The following is a 22,672-nucleotide window of genomic DNA, read 5'->3' on the forward strand; positions in this document are numbered from 1 at the left end:
TGTGGGGGAGGGAGAGTTAGGCCCTCTCTCAATCCATCACAAAGCAGTGACAAATATTTGTATTATATACATACTGTATGTATGTATGTCTGTTCTAGCAGTAGTAATCTTTCTTTTGACATCCTAGATTTCCTAGAACTCCATTTTTAGACATTCCTTCAAGCATGTGACTTTCTTTATGTATGTCTGTTTGGTGTATTACTTATTTCTTTGTAAGTAACATAGGTGCACATTTGTAATGAATTGATTGTAATCAATTGTGAATTTTTCTGAGAGCATGAGAAGTTCAACAGAATTAATGGCCTCAGAAATTTCTCCATTTCTTCACAAGTTTTTCTTTTATTACCCAAGGAGGCTGTTGTAATAAAAACCACTCTGTTTGGCACACTTCATAATTGCTGGCTTGGACTCTCAGCTTGCCATTATCTATTTTGGAGAGATGTCTGCTTTCATGGGGGATCATGGTATACCCTACAGAAGAGTTTCTTAAGGCTGGTGCACCTGATAGCTTTCATTCCCAGATGAGAAGTTAAGTAGGAACTGGTAGAAACTCATCAGGAGCTGGTAGATACTACTTCCCTAAACCAAAATTCTGCCAGTCAGCAGACTGGTATCAGTGTGCTGTTATACAGTATAGCAGTGTCCAGCACCCAAGGAGCACAGTAATCAGTGGAACCTGCAGACAAAGGAATGCTGCTTCTTGCAGGTATATTTCTCAAAATGCTATGGGCCTGGCCTTACAGTGGCTGTACTGTGCTGCACTCCAAACCATGCCCATGTAATAGTTTTTTAGGTCTTCAGGTCTTTTTAGGTCCTCTGTTCTGCACATTCAGTTATGAACATTTCCTCTTCAGGAAGGAAGAGGTCATGTTATGAGCTACTTTTTCTATCTTCCACATCAGGATCAGCTCTGCTTCCCAGCATTAAGTATTTTAGAACAGTACCAGGGATAATACATGTAGGCTTTTATTGTCAGTACAGTATCCCTCCTCTCTCCGTTTTATGTTTTCATGATGTGTTTCTGCACACGGATGTGTGTTTTTCATTATATTAATGCCACATCACCTCTTCCTGGCTGCACTGTACCTCTAATTACTCCAGATCAGTGGTTCTGGCATTTCCTGCTCCTTCACAGTTTCTCCCCTGTCCCTTGATAAATTTGAGCATTTGAGATAGCAACTGACCCCACAGGCAGAGAAGGTCTTCAAGGCATTCCATTTGTGAGTAGGAAAACATCAGGATTCTCAGGCCAGATTATAGGCGGCTTGATTTGTAGAGGTGTGAATGAAAGTCCGGTCTAAACTTTGTAAAACAGTGTGAATAAATCTTGTTCTACTATCTCAAACTATATGTCATAGAGAGAAACTGTAGTGCTCCTGGTTGTGGAGTGTGTGAAGACCTCTACCGTGTAATGGTTCCGGCCAGTACTACTAAGGCTATTGCTCATAGAGATGTGGCTCATGTATATACACACACACATACACAAACACATGCGCTTGGAGTGGGGGATATGCATTTAATAGTGTTAGGAACTTCTACAGATGTCATTATGAACATGTTCAAACTGGCTCTGCTCCTTGCCAGGCAAACTGTTGAATTAAAAAAAAAACAAACACAAAAACCAACAAATCAAAAAAACTTCCCTGTCACTTACCCTGCTTGCAACTTGCTGACCAAGGTAAAGGAGGAACTAGCAGGAAAAAAGTGAGCATGCCCCACAATTCTTGGGCTGTGCTTTTACAGGTGAAATTTCTGCCTTGACACTTTTTTCTTAGTGACCTGAGTCTGTTTCATTGAAGGTCAGCTGGCTTTGCCCAGAAAATGTGCTAGAAAAAGTGGACTGCTACTATGTCAATAGCAACTCTTAGATGTTAGTGAGTGATGGCAAAAGGCAGTCTGTACTGCCATTGCAAATGGAAGAGCAGAAACAATGCTGTGCCTTGTGGGAGAGGAACCAATGCATTTTTACATCATGGGACAAGTAGTGAGTGCACCTTGCTGCACACCCATTCCACCCTGCTCTATGCCTCTAGTATAGTTCACTGACTCTTTCAGTTGTGCTCAAGTTGTACCCATATGGTTTGTAAAGGCACCTTTGCTTTTGAGTTAAAAATGACACACGGTTTCCTTGGCAGCTTATGGCTTGGCTTTTCATCTTGACTCCCTTGGGCATCTGGCAGATGACATGCGATAGACAAACAGTAAAAGCTGCAGAGTGCCTTGCATGTGTTTATCTTAAATTTGTAACAGGGTCCGAGTGTTATTTAACTTCACGTATTTAAAGGAGACCAGTTGGGAGTGGCAGTCACATACAGACAAACACCTGATGCTGTTGCTCTAATTATTTTCTTGCTATAGTTACTAGCAACTTTATAATTTCCTGAGCATGAATGCATCTGTTGGATTAGAGCAGGATGTTTGGAAAGAAGGAGAAACAGTAGTTTAACAATAGACAGTAAATGTGAACCAGAACTTATTTGCTTGACACATTATTTTATTCAGGATGGATTTAGCTTGGGGGTTTGCTTATTTATTTTCCTTTTTTAAGGCTGCAATTTACTTAGCCAAATAGCTTCTAGGAACAAGATCTATAGCATGTATTTTAGACTGAAGGTGATGCTGTTTTTTTTCGGTGAAATGCTGAGCTGTTAAATGTGCAGTATTGCAGTGTGTTAGAGGAATGGGGATTTTTTATTTTGTGTGTATTAGAAAATACTCTTTTCAGTTAGACAGTACACCTGGTACTTTTTTTTTTTTATTGCAGTAACAGAGATGTTGATACTTTATGCATTTGCAGGAGACATTCATTTTGAAGAAATATTTGTTACTATTTGTTTATAAAAATGTAGCATGGAAAAGTAAATTTGGGTGCAAATGGCTGTATTTTTTAAGCCCTGTCATTACTATTAGAATATAAATTGTTGCTTATTATTTAAAATACTGCATTGTAGAGTTTCTGACATCCATTGGTGTGTTTGCATCAGGACTAAGGTTTGTGTCCAAGAATGTATTCACATACCTGATTCTGGAGCTCAGTTTTCATTACTAGTACAGCAGAGTAAGTATCCATATAAAGAAATATAGATATAGTCTCTGCACAAAGAAGCTAGCATTTTGAGGGTTACTTCTGCAAAATATGCAGAAAATATGCTGTTTGCAGACAAACGAGTTGATAAAGACAGCAGAGTAATGACCTGTAGACTGTTACAGATAGAATATTTTCCTACACAAACAAAAGGTATCATGTGTTACAAAGGGGTTTAGTTTCCAACCCAGTATGATGTTTTAATGCTTTCTCTGAGTCTTCAATACCACATTCTTGGTGCAACTGAATAGCAGTGCAACAAACTGACACTGCATAAAAGTGATTTCTAAAGCTGTGTTCATATTACTCATTTTCTGAATTTTTATAGTGTCTAAATTCTGAGCTCAACTAAATCCTGTTTGCATTTCAGGTTCTTGTCAATAAGCTAGTTACTGTTGTCTTTTGTGGGGAAAAGACCTGCTCGTTAAGCAGGTAAGGGAGAAAAGAATTATTAATCAAATATTTTGTGCTGTTTCCAAACAGGGACGAAGAGGCTTAGGTTCAGTCTTTGTTTGGGCATCTGGAAATGGTGGACGAAGTCGAGACCACTGTTCCTGTGATGGTTACACCAATAGCATCTACACTATTTCCATAAGCAGCACAGCTGAAAGTGGGAAGAAGCCTTGGTATCTGGAAGAATGTGCATCCACACTAGCAACAACTTACAGCAGCGGGGAATCCTATGATAGAAAAATAGTAAGTTTTTTAAATAATATTTTTATGTATATGGGTTTGTGTTTTGTATAGTGACTCTAGGGAGGGAGAGATCTTTTTTATACTAATTGCTTCAGAAAAAACTTGTATGTGGGCAAGCTGATTTAGCCCCAGTGTGTTACTTGGTAAGAGTCTCCATACTGCTCATTGAAACCAGCATGGTGCAGCCTAATACTGTGCAGATATACCAAATTCCAAGTAAGTGTTTCCACTTAATTAGTTGCTGCCAACTCTAACTGATGCTTTCAAAGATCCTATTGCCACTGCACCAAACCCAATTTCTTTCATTACCAATATCTTGGAGCCCATCAGTAGATGTGAGAACATACTCTCCTTTTGTTTTTAATTCAGTTGCTAAGTTTTCATATTTTGCACATACAATATTAACAGTTTTCTTACATACCTCTCTATTGTACTTTGTTCCAACATCATTCCTTTTTCACATGCAGTGATGGTCAGTTGTTGCTTATATTGCTCTTTATTCCAAATAGTTGATATATTTTTAGCAGAATTAAGCTAATTTCTCATCTTTCCTGTATTGTTTCTCATCTAATTTCTAAACAGCCAGCATCCATTTTCCATTAGATTGAAACCAGCTGGGCTGGAAACCAACAAATTGTTTCAATTCTGTTTGATAATCTATTGATAACTTTAGTATTTGTACACTCTCTCTTCTTCAAACTGCATTCAGCATACTTTCCAGTATTCAATATACTACTCCTTTTAACCCTTCAATTTACAAATCCCAATTTCTTCCTGATCAGAAAAGTTTGGGATTTTGTTCATTCTTTTCACAGAATCACAGAAACATTCAGGTTGGAAAAGACCCTCAGGATCACCAAGTCCAACTGATAACCCTACTCTGCAAAGTTCAGCCCTAAACCATATCCCCAAGCATCACATCTGAATGACCTTTAAACACATCCAGGGTTGGTGACTCAACCACCTCCCTGGGCAGCACATTCCAATGCCACTCTTTCTGTGAGAAATTTTTTACTAATGTCCAGTCTAAACCTACCCAGTCGTAGCTTTAAGCCGGTCCCTCTTGTTCTATCACTAATTGCCTGTGAGAAGAGACCAGCACTAGCGTCTTCACAAGGTCCTTTCAGGTAGTTACACAGAGTGATGAGGTCCACCCTCAGCCTTTTCTTTTCCAAACTAAACAGCCCCAGCTCCTTCAGTTGCTCCTCATAAGATTTATTCTCCAGGCCCTTCACCAGCTTCATTGCCCTCTGCACTCGCCCCAGCACCTCAACATCTCTCCTGCATTGAGGCCCAAAACTGGACACAATACTCAAGGTGTGGCCCCACCGGAGTGGAGTACAAGGGGACAATCACCTCCCTACTCCTACAGGACTCAGCATTTCTGATACAAGCCAGGATGCCATTGTCTTTCTTGCCTACCTGGGCACACTGCTTGTTCATATTCAGTTGCTTGTCAATTAGAGCCCCTAGGTCCCTCTCTGCCAGACAGCTTTCCAGCCACACTTCCCCAAGCCAGTAGTGTTGCTTGGCGTTGTTGTGACCCACGTGCAGGACCTTGGTACTTGGCCTTATTGAAGCTCATCCCATTAACGTTGGCCTATTGATCCAATCTATCCAAGTCCCTCTGTAAAGCCTCCCTACCCTGATGCCAATCAACACTCCCACCTATCTTGGTGTCATCTGCAAGCTCACTGATGACACACACTGTGTCTTCATCAAGATCATCAATAAAGATGTTAAATAGAAGTGGTCCCAACACTGAGCCCTGAGGAACACCACTTATGACTGGCCACCAGCTGGACTTAACTCCATTGACCACCACTCTCTGCACCTTTCTGTCCAGCCAGTGCTTCATCCAGCAGAGTGTGTGCTCATCCAAGCCACAAGCAGACAGTTTGTCCACTGGAATTCTGTGGGGGACAGTGTCAAAGGCTTTTCGGAAGTCTAGGTAGACAATATCCACAGTCTTTCCCTCATCCAACAGTCAGTCATCTTGTCATAGAAGGAGATCAGGTTGGTCAGGCAGGTCTCACCCTTCATAAACCCGTGCTGACTGGGCTTGATCCTCTGGTTGTTCTCTATATGTTGTGTAATGGTGTTTGAGATGATCTGCTCCATGACCTTGCCTGGTACTAAGGTCAGACTGTCAGTTCTATAGTTTACTGGATCCTCCTTTCTTCCTTTCTTGTAGATGGACATTACGTTCACTACTCTCTAGTCCATTGGGACCTCCCCAGTTAGCCAGGACTTCAGGTAAATAATGGATAGTGGCTTGGCAAGCATTTTGTGTTCCCAGATGTTTTCTTAAGCACCCATCTAACATTACGTCCTTTCTGATCCATAGCAGACGTCTTTCTTGGTGCCACAGTGTCATGGGTTTAGCCAACTGGATATGCTAGTGAGCATTCAATACCATGCTGCCATCATGCCAGCTTTAACCTGAAAGTGCTGGCTGGAGCAAAGCATCATGGGGCTTTTAGTTCAGATTTTAACATGAGAGGCTTTGTGTTGCTGCTTCCAGTTTCTGGTTTTAGGGTGTTTGGTCTTTTTTGGCTGGGTGGACTGTAGGCTTGGGAGGTGAAGAGGGTGGTTTTATCACTGGCTTTGGCTGCTGCTTCTGCTTTTGCTGAGCTTTTCTATGAAATAGGCTACGGTAATTGCACATCATATTATCTTTTTAAACTCCATATCTCAACCCATTTATTTGTGTTAGTTTCACATCTGGGGGCAGGGAGCTTGCTTTAACTCCTGTTAAACCAGGAGTTAAAAATTCTTGCAGCTATGTTTTTTTCATACTGTCTGCCTTGTCTTGCAGAATTCTGGGATGCTGGCCATCCCTTCTTGGATTCTTTGTTATTTTCAGATGATCTAATTTTTGTTTTAAACTTATTCTGAGGTATTTCTTCGTTCCAGTAATTTTTCAGCTTTTAAGTTGCTTCTCTCCAGTGAAACCTTATCTCTCCTTGTGGCATGTTTCTTGTTCTGCCTGTTAAATAACAATAAATTAAATTAGTCCATCACCTAGCAAGTCTAACTTCTGTGATTAAATCCCCTCAGTTGTCTTTTAAAAGACCTTCATTAATTTCTTTGTATTTAAGGAAGACTAGTACAATATAAGATAAGCAGAGAGGATCACAGTTTCCCAGGCCAACCTCTTGCTTAGCTTACTCTGTAGCACTTCTTCCCCAAGTCCAGCAAATCCAGAAGTTGCTGTCAGCTTTACAATAATTTTTGAGTACTATCAATCTTGCTTTCAAAGTTTCCAGTTCGAGAAAATCCACTTGCATTTAGGGCAAGTGGTTTTCATTACCTGTTGCCCTTAAAAATTTCTTCATTTGATATCTGAGCTCCTCTAGGTTCAATTTATAGGCATCTGGTTGTGTCATAGACTTTTTTGCTAGTATGAAGAACAAGCTTATTGTCTAATGTCTTTCTGCCCATGTAGCCTGATCAGTTAATGGCTTTTGCTAAATGAAAATAAGGTTCATATAAGGTAAGCTTTGGTGTAAGGCATGTTTTCTTATAAACCCTCTCCCATTTTATGAGCTTTGAACACCTAAACTGGACACATCAGTCAGGTAATAGCAGTATGTATCTAATTTCTTATATATGCTTAGAATTTGAGATCTCATAATTCGTTTAAAATCTATGTATTATGTATCATGTATATTTTTAATCTCTTAAAATTTTTAAAAGAGATTAAATTTTTTTTCTTACTGTGCAGTATTACATTCTGTATTTTATAGAATCCTGAATTTACTACTTCCATCCAAAGTTCTGTCCAGAAAAAAAAACACAATGCTTTGACAAGCCTTCTTTCCCAGCAGCTTATATTGTCAACCTTTGAATATATTACTAGTTAATTAATCCTGTATCAGCTGTCTTAGACTACATAAAAACTTGACAAATCGATTAAACTAGTAGGAAAATTTTGCTTAGCAGTTCACAATATTGGTACTGTGTGGGTTCTCTTAATCTTCTGGAACTTCTCCAGTGTTCGAACTTGCTAAAATCAACAGTGCAGTTTAACATGTTCCCTTTCCAGCTCTTGTAAAAGTCTTTGGTGTTTCCAAACGTTCTTATTTAAACTTGTTATTTAAACTAGCTATAAATAGCAAGATGATTTATCATCTCTATATGCTCCAAAACCTTCATTGAGATTCTTCTTCCAAACGGGAGCATTCAGTGAAATAGCCATTTACTAAACACTGCTATTAACTCTTAGATTATTTCTGGACAATTAAAACAATTTTGGCTTGGAGGTTCTTTTTGCTTCTGACATACTTAAAATAAAACATCCTTATACTTTATTCTGTTTTCAAAGGCTTCACCATTTGGCCTTTTGTTTTTCCTTACCAATTCCACAGGCCTTTTATCTTGTGTTTTTCAGTCACTCCTATCCACTTTGTCCTTTTTTTATTTATTACTTCTTTATTTGTCAATATTTGAGGTTTTTGAGCAGTGTATCCTTGCTTATTTTTTTTTAAATCAAGTAAAATATCTGTATGAAATACAGGTAATACCCGTCACTTCCAGAATTTATGCACTGTGCTAATACTTGCAGGTTTATATTTTACTGTAAGATTTTGGAAATACATACTTTACAAAGGAGAGATTAATTATTATATACTGAATGACCATAGATTATCTCATAATTTTCAATTAAGAAAATAGTGAAGAGATTTTACATAATCATTCTTCAAAAGTTTTAAAGATAGTACCTCTTAAAAAATGTCCTTAATGTGGAGTCTCCACTGGAGATCTCACACAGGCTATCAGAATTAAGTGAAAAATAGCTTTTAATCAAAATCTGTCTGTAAACACTGCTTTTACTAATCATATACTCCATTCTTTTGGGAGCAGTCTGGTTGCTTGTGCCAACTGTAGATTAGTCCTACAGAGTGCCTCAATTTGCACAGTGAATGATAAAAGTGTAAACATACTGAAGAGCCGTAAGAATTAACCCAAATCTGTTTCTTGATTCTTTGTTTACTAGAACTTTATTTACTCTTGACTACTCTTCTGCAAAGCAACTTTGAATTTTGCATGTTTGGTGTTACATGTTGCATTTGCTGATCTCAAATGCTTAGATATCAGACCGTAAATATTCCCTCCAAGATTCTTTTTCCTGCACTGTTTTATTAACTGGCTTCAGAAACACACAACTGTCTGAGGGTGTTTACTACTGGTACTTCTGTTACTTGGTGAGAAATAACATGGAATCATGAAGCCAGCTTTTCAAACTGTGTATTCAGTGTTCCTTTTAATGAGCCCACACATGGGGACAGGGACATTGCTCTCACCTGTGTTGACTGTCTTGCTCATAGCCTGATTTTGAAGGCAATAATGATCATATTGCTACTCACTTCTTCAACTTCTCTACTAAAATCCTGTCCTGCTAAATATCCATCAAACCTTATCTACCTTCTGTCTGAAGACAGAACTTAAAATTTTGAGGATAAGGTTTTTCAACTGCTATGAAATTCTAAAAGAGTCTTAAAATAAAAATGTGTATTTGTTTTCAGCATTATACCACACATCCTTTTCACTACATCATATCTCAGTCAGAGATTGAGTCAGAGATTATCTTCATCTTTCTACAAAGGCTGGACTCAGTGATCTTTAAGGTCTTTTCTAAGTGGAATGATTTTATGATTCTGTGAAAAAGCTTAGAGCTTGCATTAAGTTTAAAGGGGAAAATAGCAATAGACAATGAATAGGCTATTACTGAATTTAAATTCTTCAAGTTCTATTATGCATATAGATTTATATGCAATATGCAAATTAGCTATGAAGGACTCAACTTCATGCATACCATGAAAAGAGTTACATTCTTTGGTAAAAGTACATGGTGATTTGGTTTGTTAAAGACTTCTATTATTCAAAATAGGAAACAAAACTCCTACTGCAGTAAATGAGGAAGAAGTGATGCAGTGTGAGATTTATAATCAAAATCAAATGAACTCATTTTTTGTCATGTAATGCAGAACAAACTCCAATATTGTGACATTCTGGAATGTTGTAACAGAGAAATACCCATCCACAGTTAAGGAACAATGAATAGTTAGAGATTTATAGTGTCATGTTCCACACTTCGTCCTTCAGTTCAATATCTTCTATTTGTTTTTTGAATATTGCAGAATGTATTATAAAATAGATGAACAGTCGGTAACTGCATGTTAGGCACTCATGGTGTGGAAGAAAACTGCTTGTAAAGTGTTTTGGTTTCAATATGAACTAATAGAACATCCTCACTTTTATAACTACACCAAAGACCTTTTTCCCCTCTTTTCATTATTAACTGTTACTATAATTGCTTTTTACAAGTATAGGATGTGATATAATTTTAGAATAATTTCTAGTTTGGAGGTATTTTTGAGTCTTCTACAATGATAGCTTGAGAATATAATTTGATCCACCCAACTGTATTTTTCATATAGAACTTTTTTTTATTGACACCACTTAGTAATTGGAAACAAATCATGGACTGAAATAATTTGAGCTAACAATTACAGTGAAATACACACTGATGTTCAATCTCACATGTGTTCCTTTATTCTCTGGGAAGGTACTCCCAAGTGTACTTGACTGCGAAGTCTTATTCCAGAAACTGTCAGCAAATTATGGACTGAATTTCCAACCTTTGAATGTATTAGCATGCCCATTTCACAGATGCAGCTGGATATATGCCTCTCATCTAGATTGTTACAAAAAAAGAAATGAAGCTACTACTTCTGGGTGTTTGTTAACAGCAGTTGCAAAGTGCCACTATAGTTACAGAAACTCACACCCTGAGAAGAAAGGCAAATCAACAGTAGTAAAGACCATGAAAATATCCTCTCACAACAGAGTGATAGTAGAAGTACTGGCTAATAATACATACAATGCTGGAAGACAGCTTCCCCAATCCAGACCATTCATCTAGGACAGGTTAAGCACCACCTAATATAGTTACCTATATGGACCAATCATTTATCAAACAGGTGGCACAAATGCATCACATTTCTTTGTCATTCCTTTTTGAAATTATTTCTTAAAGGTCTAAGGAATTTACATATGAAAGTCCTTCACAGATATAATTTATAAAGCTATTACATGACTTAACCTTGTGAAATAATTTCTGTATTTCCTGCTCTACCTATGCTGTTTATTTCTATTTTAAGATACATTTCTCTCTTGCTGATTAGTTTCTGCTCTACATAGAATTAAAGGACTCTTTCAGGATACTCGTACTCAACACAATATTCAAAATTTCTCTTTCTCCCCACCCTATTGATCAGAACACTGATGACAGCTTCATGGTGATGTCAAATGTTACCTCCTTGTGTTGTGATTAATAATGTGATTCAAGAATTTGGGGCACGAGTTTTCTTCTTGAGATTTGCTTGCCCCTTGGTGGTCCTGTACTCATTTTCTTAGTGTAGATGCAACAATTCTCTGGCAGTGAATCTGTAGTGCTGAAAAACATGCCTTAGATCTTGGAAGCAGTTTACACCTAAACATATCAGATCTTGTCAGCAGCTTTCCTTTGAAATAGTTCAAATGGGATTTACACTTAGGAAGGTTTCACTACACATTTTCTGCTAAATATTTGATAAGTGAAGGAGACAGATAAAAGTCTGTAGTTAAAACTAGTGTCACAACCTTATTGCTCTCTACAACTATCTGAAGGTAGGTTGTAGCCAGGAGTGAGTTGGTCTCTTCTCCCAGGCAACCAGCACCAGAACAAGAGGACACAGTCTCAAGCTGCACCAGGGGAAGTTTAGGCTCAAGGTGAGGAGAAAGTTCTTCACTGAGAGAGTTGTTAGCCATTGGAATATCCTGCCCAGGAAGGTGGTAGAGTCACCATCCCTGGAGGTGTTCAAAAAAGGATTGGACATGGCACTTGAAGCCATGGTTTAGTTAGTCATGAAGGGTTGCGTAATATGTTGGAGTTGATGATCTCTGAGGTCTTTTCCAACTTTATTGATTCTATGATTCTATGAACATCCACTTAGAATCTGGAGATGTTGCCAGAAAAAAGAGTTGTCATCGTTTATTGTGCCTAATATCCATTGGATATACATACACTACAGGACAAAACAGGACAATAAAGGACTCTGGAAGCATGTTCTTTCAGGGGACAAGAAACACAGATAGCACAGTGAGGTGTGTTTTTCACCGTATTGAAACAGGCTGCCTTTTAAACAAAAGCAGCTATGAGGCACTTCTCCCTGCCTGACCTCCTGTAAGCCTTTGGTCCTCTAAGGAAAACAGCTGCTGCACCACTTTTTTGCAGGGGACAAGGTACCAGGCTACAAAAGACACAAGCATGTCTTAGTCCCTTTCTCTGCCTTCTCTTTTTCCTAGCCCTGCTGTGACTCCTCACCACAGCATGGACCAGTGCTTTTCCCAGTGGGATACCTGAATTCTTGTATGACTCTGGGTGCTTGTTATCCTGTAGTCCTTGGACATACTAATCTCACCTGAAAAATCAATACTTGCATTTCCACACATAGTCAATGTAGTGTGGGGGCTATTCCTGCTGCAGTTTCACCTCTTGTCTGGACATTTGTAGAATTTGCCTTCGTAAAGGTTTTTTCAACTCCATTAATTTTCATTGTCTAAATTAATGCACAGTCAGTAGGAAAGAAGGAAAGAGATAAAGAAAGTTTATGAACATTTTGTTTATGTGATTCAACTTACAGCTGATGACAGATAAATTATGTAATAATGTGCCTTTATAAAGTATATCAAATATAGGGAAAAAAGGGTTCTATCTAGATTCCATCATTCAAGAAATCTGGCCTTTAATAAGTTCACTACTTTAAGGATATGACATTACAATTCTTTAATCCACCTTTTTCAACTTGTAGAAGCTTCCACTTGCTCACAGCTTGCATTCAGTAATAATTTCCTGAGTGCCTTTAGCTCCTTCTCTATTATAATATATAGATGAGAACATATATTAGAATATATATATATATAAATACACACACTCTTAGGTCAGAAGCTATGTAATCTACTTTCTCTTCTTCGGACAGATATTTTATTTCTTCATGACTGTGTGCTGGGTTGAGGCAGCCCCCTCTCCCCACCACGGGCAGGAATAAAACACTCAGACAAACGGATTGCAAAAGTGATGAAAGTTTAAATAGAAAGCAGTGAATGTTACAGAAAACCCAAAGTGCAGTGACAAAGAAAGATCCCAAAGCAAACCCAGAGGCATCCCATTCCCACCTGAGGGTACACCCGAGACCCTCAGGGCTCCTTCTTCCCCCTCCCTCTGCTGGGCTAGTCTCAGCTGGCCAGGCCTGAGACTGCCCATCCCCCCGTGGCCTTGGGCCTAGCCAGGCCCAACACCAGCAGACATCTCCCCCAGTTACCGGCTGGCGGAGGAGGAACAAAAGAGAGCGTGCTAGACCCCGCACTGGATCTTATAGTGGTGCAAAGAATTATGGTAGGAAATACAATTTCCTGTGTCCATCCCGCTGGGCTGGACTTCTGGACACAGGAAGTGAACACACCAGGGGGGCACCCAGCTCAAACTACAACAGACTGAATCTCATGTGTCAGCTGAAATTATGAGGATAAGGATTGGTGTCACAGGTCATTCAGGGCCCCTCACTCTAAGAAAGACATGGAGGTGCTGGAGCAGGTCCAGAGAAGGGCAATCGCAGTATCAGCATCACAGTACATTACAGGTTGGAAGGGACCTCAAGAGATCACTGGGTCCAACCCCCCTGCCAAAGCAGGATCACTTAGGGTAATCCACACAGGAATGCATCCAGGTGGGTTTTGAAAGTCTCCAGAGAAGGAGACTCCGCAACCTTTCTGGGCAGCCTGTTCCAGTGCTCTGTGACCCTCACTGTAAAGAAGTTTTTCCTTATGGTCAGGTGGAATCTTCTGTGTTCAAGTCTAAACCCTTGGTTTCTTGTCTTACTACTTTGCACCACTGAAAAGAGCTTGCCCCCCTCCACTTGACACCCACCCCTCAGATATTTATACACATTGATGAGATCCCCTCTCAGTCTTCTCAAGACTAAAAATCCCCAGGGATCTCAGTCTCTCTTCATAGGGGAGATGCTCAAATTCCCTAATCATCCTCATGACTCTCTGTTGGATTCTCTCCAGCAGTTCTATGTCTTTCTTGAACTGGGGAGCCCAAAACTCAACAGTGTTCCAGGTGTGGTCTCACCAGGGCAGAGTAGTGGGGTTGAAGAACCTCCTTAGACCTACACCCTTCTTGTTGTACCCCAGGATACCATTGGCTCTCTTGGCTACAAGGGCACATTGTTGTTCCATGGAGAACTTGCTGTCCACCAGCACTCGAAGGTCTTTCTCCATGAAGCTGCTCTCCAGCAGGGAGCCCCTAACCTATAGTAGTGCATATTGTTATTCCTTCCCAGATGTGGGACCCTGCCATTGAACTTCATAGAGGTTTCTGGCTATGGACTGCTGCTTGCTAGTAACTGTTCTCAAGTCCACATGGATTTTGCTTGAGCTTCTGTTCCTTAGTAGTGACTTTTTGTGTCTACTGTTTTGCTTTTTCTAGGTACCAGTTTGGGGAAGGGTATGGATTATAATCACTTTACATTAACATCACTTGAAGCAGAATTTAGAATTAACATATTTTTTTTGTGTGATTTACTGTCTTAGAGAAAGAATCTGCCTAAAATTTATTGTGTGATAGGAACACTGAAGTGGAAAACCACATCTAGTGGCACATTGCAGTTTATACATCTACCAAGGTTACACATAAACTCACGCAGGAAATAATTAAGCAATATATAACAATTTAAAGTTGCAAATAACTGATTGGCTGGTGATGACTAGGCAAATTTGTGATTACATCAGGATTTTCCAATGAATTGTTTTTTAATTTCTTGTGAATTATTGAATAGAGCATGATGGAAGGATTAGATATGGTACTTAGTGTGAGCCAAATAGTCTTATATTCTGCCACATATTTCTAGTGTGACTTCAGGCAACCTTATTAACCCTTCCATACCTTCTTTATAGTCTCTAAAATCAGTCTGTATATAGAGAGCACCTGAAGATTTAGTTTGTTTCTGTTTGTAAAGCACTCTCAGATCCCTGGATGGAAAGTGCTCTGTAGTGTGAATAGAAGGGCAGAGTTCTTACTGTGCAGTTTTAAAACTGTCTGCATGTTTTCCTAGTTTGTAAGTCTTCTTGTTGATCATGTCACAAAAAAAAAGCCCAACAATTTTCAGTGCAAATTACCTCAAATTCAAACATTTAATGTCACGTATTCAGGCACCTTTATTTTTCCTTTCTTTGCAGTGAAAGTAGTGCATAGCCTCCACGTACATGTGGCTCATTCAAGCAAATGAAACCTGTTCTGATTTCTGAAGCTGTGTTCTAAATTTCACACATTGCATTTTTTACAGATCACCACAGACCTGAGACAGCGTTGTACAGACAGCCATACTGGAACCTCAGCCTCTGCACCTATGGCTGCAGGCATCATTGCACTGGCACTGGAAGCAAAGTAAGATCTGAGTTATACTTGGAAAAAACCCAAGAAATTAAGCATAATGAAAAATCTTCCTCACTTAGCCCCTTTACCCAGGGATCTCAAAGTGCTTTGGAATTTTCTTGGTAGTAATTCACACACCCTTCCAAGGGCAGGAAAGGTCTTCATGCTTATTTCACATGCAGAAAAGCTGACACTGTGGAAATGAGGATGGAGTTCTCAGTGTTGAGATAACTTAAAACAACGTTGAGCACAAGTAGTTTCTACAAAATGATGTATGACATCCTCACAATGTGTTACAGTACCCTCACAGTGCTGCCAGATCTGCTGTGCTCTGCAGGCTGTACTGTAGTTCACCTTTTGCATTCATAAGGCTTCCCATAGGGCTGTCTGTTCTTGAATGTTGAAGGAAATTTTGGGACGATGTTGTACTACAATGAACAGAAATTAAAATTGTGTGCAAAATAAAAATTCTCAACTTTTGCCTGCTGACACAAGGTGTGTTTTTTAATGATGAGTTAAGTTTCTTAGTTGTAAAAACCATGGACAGTATAGCTTCATGGTCCATTTCACTTTGCAGAAAATGTCAGAATAACTGAAAAAACATAAATGTTTCTGTCTTGCAAGTGTTTTCTCAACTGAAAGATTTTGTTCTCTGTCTAATACATGTCTTCAATGTGCTTCACAGAGCATCAGAAGTGCTGGATTGCAATTGCTCCGCATTCTTTATTTTGCAATTCCTTGCACCACAGTGTTGTAGTTTGTCTATACTAAAAGTGAACACTGTCCATTGGACTTGGCAGATAAGTCAAATCAATAGCTTGAGCACCATGCTAACCATAACAGCCTTCATTAACCTAGATAATGTAAGACTTCCCCACATGCAGAGTCCCAGATGGTTCTAAAACTGGCAGCTTATGTAAGGTTTTTGTTGCTATTGTCTTCATGATTCTGGCTCTCAGCAGACTGTCCACACTGTCGTTTGGACAGTCCCATTTCTTTCTTCCTCTGTAGAAGGCACAATAAGGGATGTGATTCATGGACCACTCTCAAGGGATTTCTCCTCAAAAAGCCATTGTTGTCAACCTGCAACTGAGGCATTCACTGGTTTTTTTGGCCTGTAGAATTTTCTGTTTCTGAGAAAAAAATGTATAGGTTCTGGAATTTGCCATCACTGTGTGCACTGTGTGTTTGACACAGCTATACCGGACCATTACTGGTGAAAGTAATAGTGGAATATATCTGTCCATTTGTATGCATCTGTCATGTTATATCGCACCTAATGTGTATTCTATCCTAAAAAAAAAGTGCAAATACAGTCCAAAGGATTGTTGTAGCCAATGCAAAATTGTTCCAACACTAACTCATGAAGAGACTAGGATTTATCACAGAAATTATGTGCGTGCTGCACCAATATGAACCAAATGATATAAAGTACAGCCAGACATACATCTGACAAAGATGCTGTAGTACCAGCAAATGCTATTAACTTGAAAAAATGTCAAAAAAGCTATAGCTTTGAATGGAAAACTTTGATATTGCAGAATTTATGAGTGTAGATACATGAAGTTTAGTGTTTAAAATAGAAGTAATGTACTGAAGTTACTTAGTGACCATTGAAATGGATGGATCCTTTGTGGCTTTATACAGTGAACTTGACAGATATCAGGGCACTTCAGCTAATGTTCCATTACAATATTATATTATATTATATTATATTATATTATATTATATTATATTATATTATATTATATTATATTATATTATATTATATTATATTATATTATATTATATTATATTATATTATATTATTCCAAGTCCATGGAATATTAGCTAATGTCCATGGGGCTGTGTATGTGAAGTCTCTAGGACAGGTAGTAAGGTTGTAGACCTCAGTAGACAGTTCAGCTGATTTGTAAGCGGTGGGAATGTGTGAAAAAATCACATGGTTATTCCTTGTATTTTGTTTATGATTTTATCGTAAAGCCCTTAATGGTGGCTTTGTGCAGATGTTAGTGATGAAAATTATTTTCTGTTGCTCTACAAGGTGTCTGGGGCACAAAGACTCATTTTAATAGCCATACCCATGTCTGTTCTCTCATAGGAAACATTTCCTAAGAAGTGTATTTGGTACTTCCAAAATGAGCAGTGATGCTCTTCTTAATTCAGCTTGTGATAAGGTGTTTTGCCTTGGTTCTTTGGAGAACAATTTATTTGTCCAGCAATTCTCATGAGACTGCTGTTTTGGCAATATTTCTTTTCTTTTTTTTTTTTTTTTTTTCAGATATGCCACCTATGTCACATTCAGATTGCTGGTTATGAAAATAATGTAGCAGTCATTATTTTTGATAACTATAATTTTGCTGAAAAAAGCCAAATCAACATTTCTCCCTATTGGTTTATTGCATTGAGCAGTATTTTCCCTAGTAGTGTCTCTTGCACCAATTATTTATCCTGAACAAAAGAATAGAGCCTGAAATCCTTGCTATTTCCAGGATTATACCAATTGTTAATTGGGAGAGTACTTGTGGAATGAAGCAATCAGATTTGGCCTGAAATTATCAACTATTTCTAAGCAGCCTCATTAAAGACACAGATCTCAAATGATAGTGCTGTAATATGATGTAATATATTTATCCTATTGCATTTTTTCTCAGAACTTGTTTCATAAACATTTTGAGAAGCCTGAAAGAAGAAGGCTGTACCTTAGAGTATAACTATTGGTTAAGGACACAACATTCATTATTTTTTGGCTATTGTACATGCTCTTTTTTATGCAATTGTTCTCACTTATGCTTATTCTGGGTTGATTTGAGTATTGTCTGGTACATGTAATCCCAAGGCAATTTTGGATGGGATGCTGAAAAACAAAAACACTCTCTGGAAGGAAATTGCCCATTTTTTAAAAATCAAGCCGTTATCAAACATAGTTAGTTCTGTTCTTGTTAATTTATTTATTTATTTCAATATTTTTAGCTGTTAATTCTTCTGAGATTAATCAAGTGGTAAATCAATTAACATCAGTGGCATGTTGTCTGAATCTAAAGCCTGTATGGCTAGCAAGCAACTGTTTACTCACTTAGCATCCAATTTTGACATGTTTTACAAATATTTCACTCATTCTGTGATTTTTCCAGATGCTTTAAAATTGGCTGCTAGACTGTCTTGTTTTTAAAAAATAAATTAAAATCCCTCTTCTTTCTTCAAAGGAACTGCTATTCTGGTATGATTTCAGTTTCTTCCCTTTAATTTTTTTTTTCTTTTCTTTTTTTTCTAGGTTAAAAGTTTCTGAAAAAAATAAACATGAGCAAACATTTGTAGACTTGTTTCAAAGGAGGTGTTTGCTGTAAAAAGAAAATTTCAATCTGGCAATAGTTCAATTGTTAGTATAGTGAAGGCCCTATACCAGGCTGCAAAAATTAATTTGATATTGTTCCTATACTGCTAGATTTTAGTTATAAATATGCTCAAACTGCCATTCCTTGAGAAGAAATAAAAAATCTTACAATTACACAATAAGTGAGCAGATTCAGAGGCTGCATAAGAGACAGACTGGGTTAACTACATACCATGCTGTGTCCTGGAAATCAAACCTTTCATCAAACTTTCCTGCCCCAGAAATTCTTAAACTCATTTGCTAAGTCAGATTTATGAGAGATTAGTATTATCTAGTGGAGACTGCAGTATTTTAGATCCTTTATCTAGACATAATTAGATTCACTATTAGATCTATCATCCCTCTTTAAATAATAACGTCAGTGTACTCTATCTCAAATCTGTCCTTTGGAAGTTCAGAAAAGTGTTTTAGTGCCTTATCTGTCAGTAGCATGGACAGCTTGCTTTATAGAATAACAGATTGTTTAGATTCCAGATTATAAAGAATGCAGCTCTCTGGATTCCAGGAGGTCTTCCTGAAGGCTTGAAACATGTTTTTCTAAGATTTAACACAGGCTTCCACTGAAATTCCTGAGCTGGTATAAATCATACTTACTTTTCTTTCATGAAGAGTGTTTAAATACTTTTTTGCTTATGTGACCCTACCTACATTATGGTAAAATATGTCTTATCTGTGACTTTGTATTTCTGCTTTTTCATAGTCCATTTCTCACCTGGAGAGACATACAGCATATTATTGTCAGGACTTCACGTGCAGGACATCTGAATGCTAACGACTGGAAAACTAATGCAGCTGGTTATAAGGGTGAGCGCTTCCTTTATTCTTGACCATCAGAGGCAACATCTTATTTGACAATTTTGAAGAAGAAATATCTCAAGTACTTTGCTTCACCCTATGTTGTGCATAGTTTTGTGACCTTTCAAACTCAGACTGAAGGGGCCTATCTTCTCTTTCAAGAAAAACTTCTTTGAATAACTAGCCAAAAAATGGCAGCCTCAAAATGAATTTGCCAGATCTTCTTAGTCCTTTTGAGTCCTGTTTATACACTGCTGTCAGAAAGCTAAGTAAATAGACCTTTTTTTTTTAATTTTTCCTTGTTTTGCTAATATTCTAGTAAAACAGTTGAAGATACAGCAGCAATTTCTGCATTCAGACCATGTTCTCATTCAGACGATTGTAATTAAAAATGACAAAATAGTATTTTCAAATTTCTCTTTCATGTGGTGCACACTACATTATTTATATTTGAGATTTCCATCAGATAGAATAAAATCAAATCTGGAGTTATCGGGACTTTTAATCGGAGAGAATTAACGTTGTTCAGGCGGCTCTCAGTTAAGTTTCTAGAATTTTATACAGTCTTGTAATTTTGTATTAAAGCTACATCTTTTAATTTATTTATTTTTTCTTTTGTCATGCAAGCAGAGCTAAACCCTTGTGCCATTAAATAACATGCATATTTTCAGGATGTATTAAAACTTGACCTTGAATCCATACAAAGTGGTATTTCCATACAGTTTTACTTCTGATTTCCATTAGTAAATTCTTACTGCTTTCAATTTGGATTACATCGGGAAAACAAAACCCAAAAACTAACCAAACCAAAACCCCCACCAGAATAGCTTATTTCTGGTTCTGTTTTCATGAGAAGATTTTAACTGGTTTGTTCTTGCATCTTGTGGGAGAAGAATTTAGTATATAAGATAAATCAAATCTTTATTCCAGTTTAATTTAATCTATTTCAGATCAAAGCATTGCTACCATAGAATATCTTTAATTATATCATTCTGACCTATGACATTTCTACTACAATGGAATAGAATCAAAACCAAAACAAAACCTTCATTTTTTGATCAAAATCAGGCTCTTAACTACAGAGGATAGATTTATAGATGGGTATTTGACTTGAACCCAGTCATCTCATAAAGATTTTGATGTTAAAGAGCTCTTTTACCAAGGGCATGCCCACACACAAAACATACACAGTGAGACACAGATAATTCCTTAATTGCAGTAGCATTACAATATTTGTTACTGTGAAACATCTCCCAGGATTAAAAAAGTTTTGACAGGGGATTGTGACTGTATTATTATTATTTTGTTGGAGCTATTTGAAGTTTACAGTATTTTTCAATTAGGTCTTTTTTGTTAAATATAGCCCAATTTCATAATTTTGTACTTTTATGTTTTTTCACTTGTTGCCCAATAAAGGCAAACAACCTGCAAGACACTGTTTCTCAAAGGAGAGGTCACACTAACACATTGCAGTAGCACTGGTACAGCTGCACAACTGGAGCCTAGTTACTGTGAATCCTTAAGACCACACTTTCTGTGTGTTGTAGCAGATAAATCACGAGGAAAAAGGCTGAGAAAAGGCTCCTTTTCCACTTAGGCAAACTCAGGAACATAGATAAGCTCAACTGGGAGACTGGGTTTCAGGAAATACAACTTGATGTAGTAGAGCTCTGCTGTACTCTCCATGGTGGAACTGAAAAAGAGGAAGACAAACTAAGTGCCTGAATCTCTGTGGAGCTGAGGAATCAAACTTAACCCAAACAAACGCACTGGTTTTAACTAAATTATTTTGGCAACTTAAATTGAGCAAATGGTTCCAATAAAAATGCATCTCTCTTTAAAGCTCTGTTGATTTTGGAAGAAGGAAAAGCAAAAGATTTAGATTAAATCACAACATCCAAACCTGAATTCAAAAGGAGGTTTGCACACCACTGCTGAGACTGAAACAGGGTTTTTTTCACTATTACATGTGGCAATATTTAGTATAATATTACACCATTATCCTTCAGTATTGCCAGGGGTAACAATAAAGTATGTTTATTCATAGGTGAATTATTCTGATTAGACAGAGTTCCTTAAGGAATTGTATCATAATTTTGCTGGTGGCAAGATCCCTCTTTCTTCCACAGCATGTTCTTCATGGGAGGCAGTGGAAGATTTTAATGTTTTCTTTTGAATTAACAAAAGCAAAGACAATCACAAGAAACAATCTGCCTTTCTTCCACGCATACTGGGGAAGAAGAAAACAAGGAGAAAGAGAGAGACAGACTTGCTGGTTTAGAAATGAGAAGTGGAGGGGAGAAAACAACAAAAACTTGGAAGAGCCTCTCAATAAAGGGTCAGCAAAACCTGGTAGTTTAAATTGGGTCAGCGTGCCTTTTCAGGGGGCTGTTTTGCTAGGCTACATGACAACCCTGTTCCTCACTGTAGTCCCTGCCAATGTTACACCATTGCTAAACACACAGAAGGAGCTTTTTTGTTTTGGGGTTTTTTGTGTGTGTATGTGTCTTACATTCATAAAGAGAAATGTTAACTCACAAAAAAACCCCTGAGCCAGCTGGTAATTTGCAGTACCTGTTACTTGTTTAATTTTCTGGCAAGGACACTAAATTCATTGAATGAGTGTCAATAGATTTAATTCAGGAATGGGCAGGAAGGGGTTGGGGTTTTTTTGTTTGTTTTGTTTTTTTTTGTTTAAGCCAGCATGTGTCTTCCCCAGGTGCTTCTTGCCTGCTTGTCTCAAAAGAAACCCCCAAAACTTGAATACTCATCTTTGAATATCATCTGGTTAATCAGTTGTATGATGTAATTTGTCACTAGGTGAAAGAGATATGTTATACTCAATTTCACTTCAAAATCAGAGGATTTTTAAAAATAATTAAAGCAGTTAATCAACTGCTTTTATGAAAAAATATGAGAGAACATCTGGGGTTTTGTGAAGATACCAAAAATTTTGGTCTGATTTTGCTATGGCAGATTGGTATGTAAAAGCTCTTTTGTCAGTTGCTTAGTCAACAACAAAGCAAGCCAACTGCATTCATAAAAATGAAATGCTGTATAAATGCTGACTTGTCTCTAGGCTGAAAGATACAGAATGAAACATTGCAGTTTCAGGAACAATGATCAAATCATATGAACAATTGTTTATCTGTAAGTGAAGCTCCAGATACTGTCAAACACAGTCTTTGAAGAAACAAACAGTTTGCAGTAAAGAATTTCT

General features: G+C 37.8%; 1 protein-coding gene across 2 annotated transcripts in view; it reads left to right on the top strand.

The window, feature by feature from the left end:
* PCSK5 (proprotein convertase subtilisin/kexin type 5) overlaps positions 1-22,672 on the top strand; it is a 292,051-nt gene that overhangs the window by 140,911 nt on the left and 128,468 nt on the right. For both annotated transcript variants that reach the window (XM_054178077.1, XM_054178076.1), the window contains exons 8-10: positions 3,569-3,781; positions 15,175-15,275; positions 19,358-19,461. In XM_054178077.1, coding sequence (XP_054034052.1) covers positions 3,569-3,781; positions 15,175-15,275; positions 19,358-19,461 — 418 coding nt within the window. The remainder of the gene's footprint in view (positions 1-3,568; positions 3,782-15,174; positions 15,276-19,357; positions 19,462-22,672) is intronic.

The sequence above is a fragment of the Dryobates pubescens genome, chromosome Z (genome assembly GCF_014839835.1).
Source record: "Dryobates pubescens isolate bDryPub1 chromosome Z, bDryPub1.pri, whole genome shotgun sequence".
Taxonomy (NCBI): Eukaryota; Metazoa; Chordata; class Aves; order Piciformes; family Picidae; genus Dryobates; species Dryobates pubescens.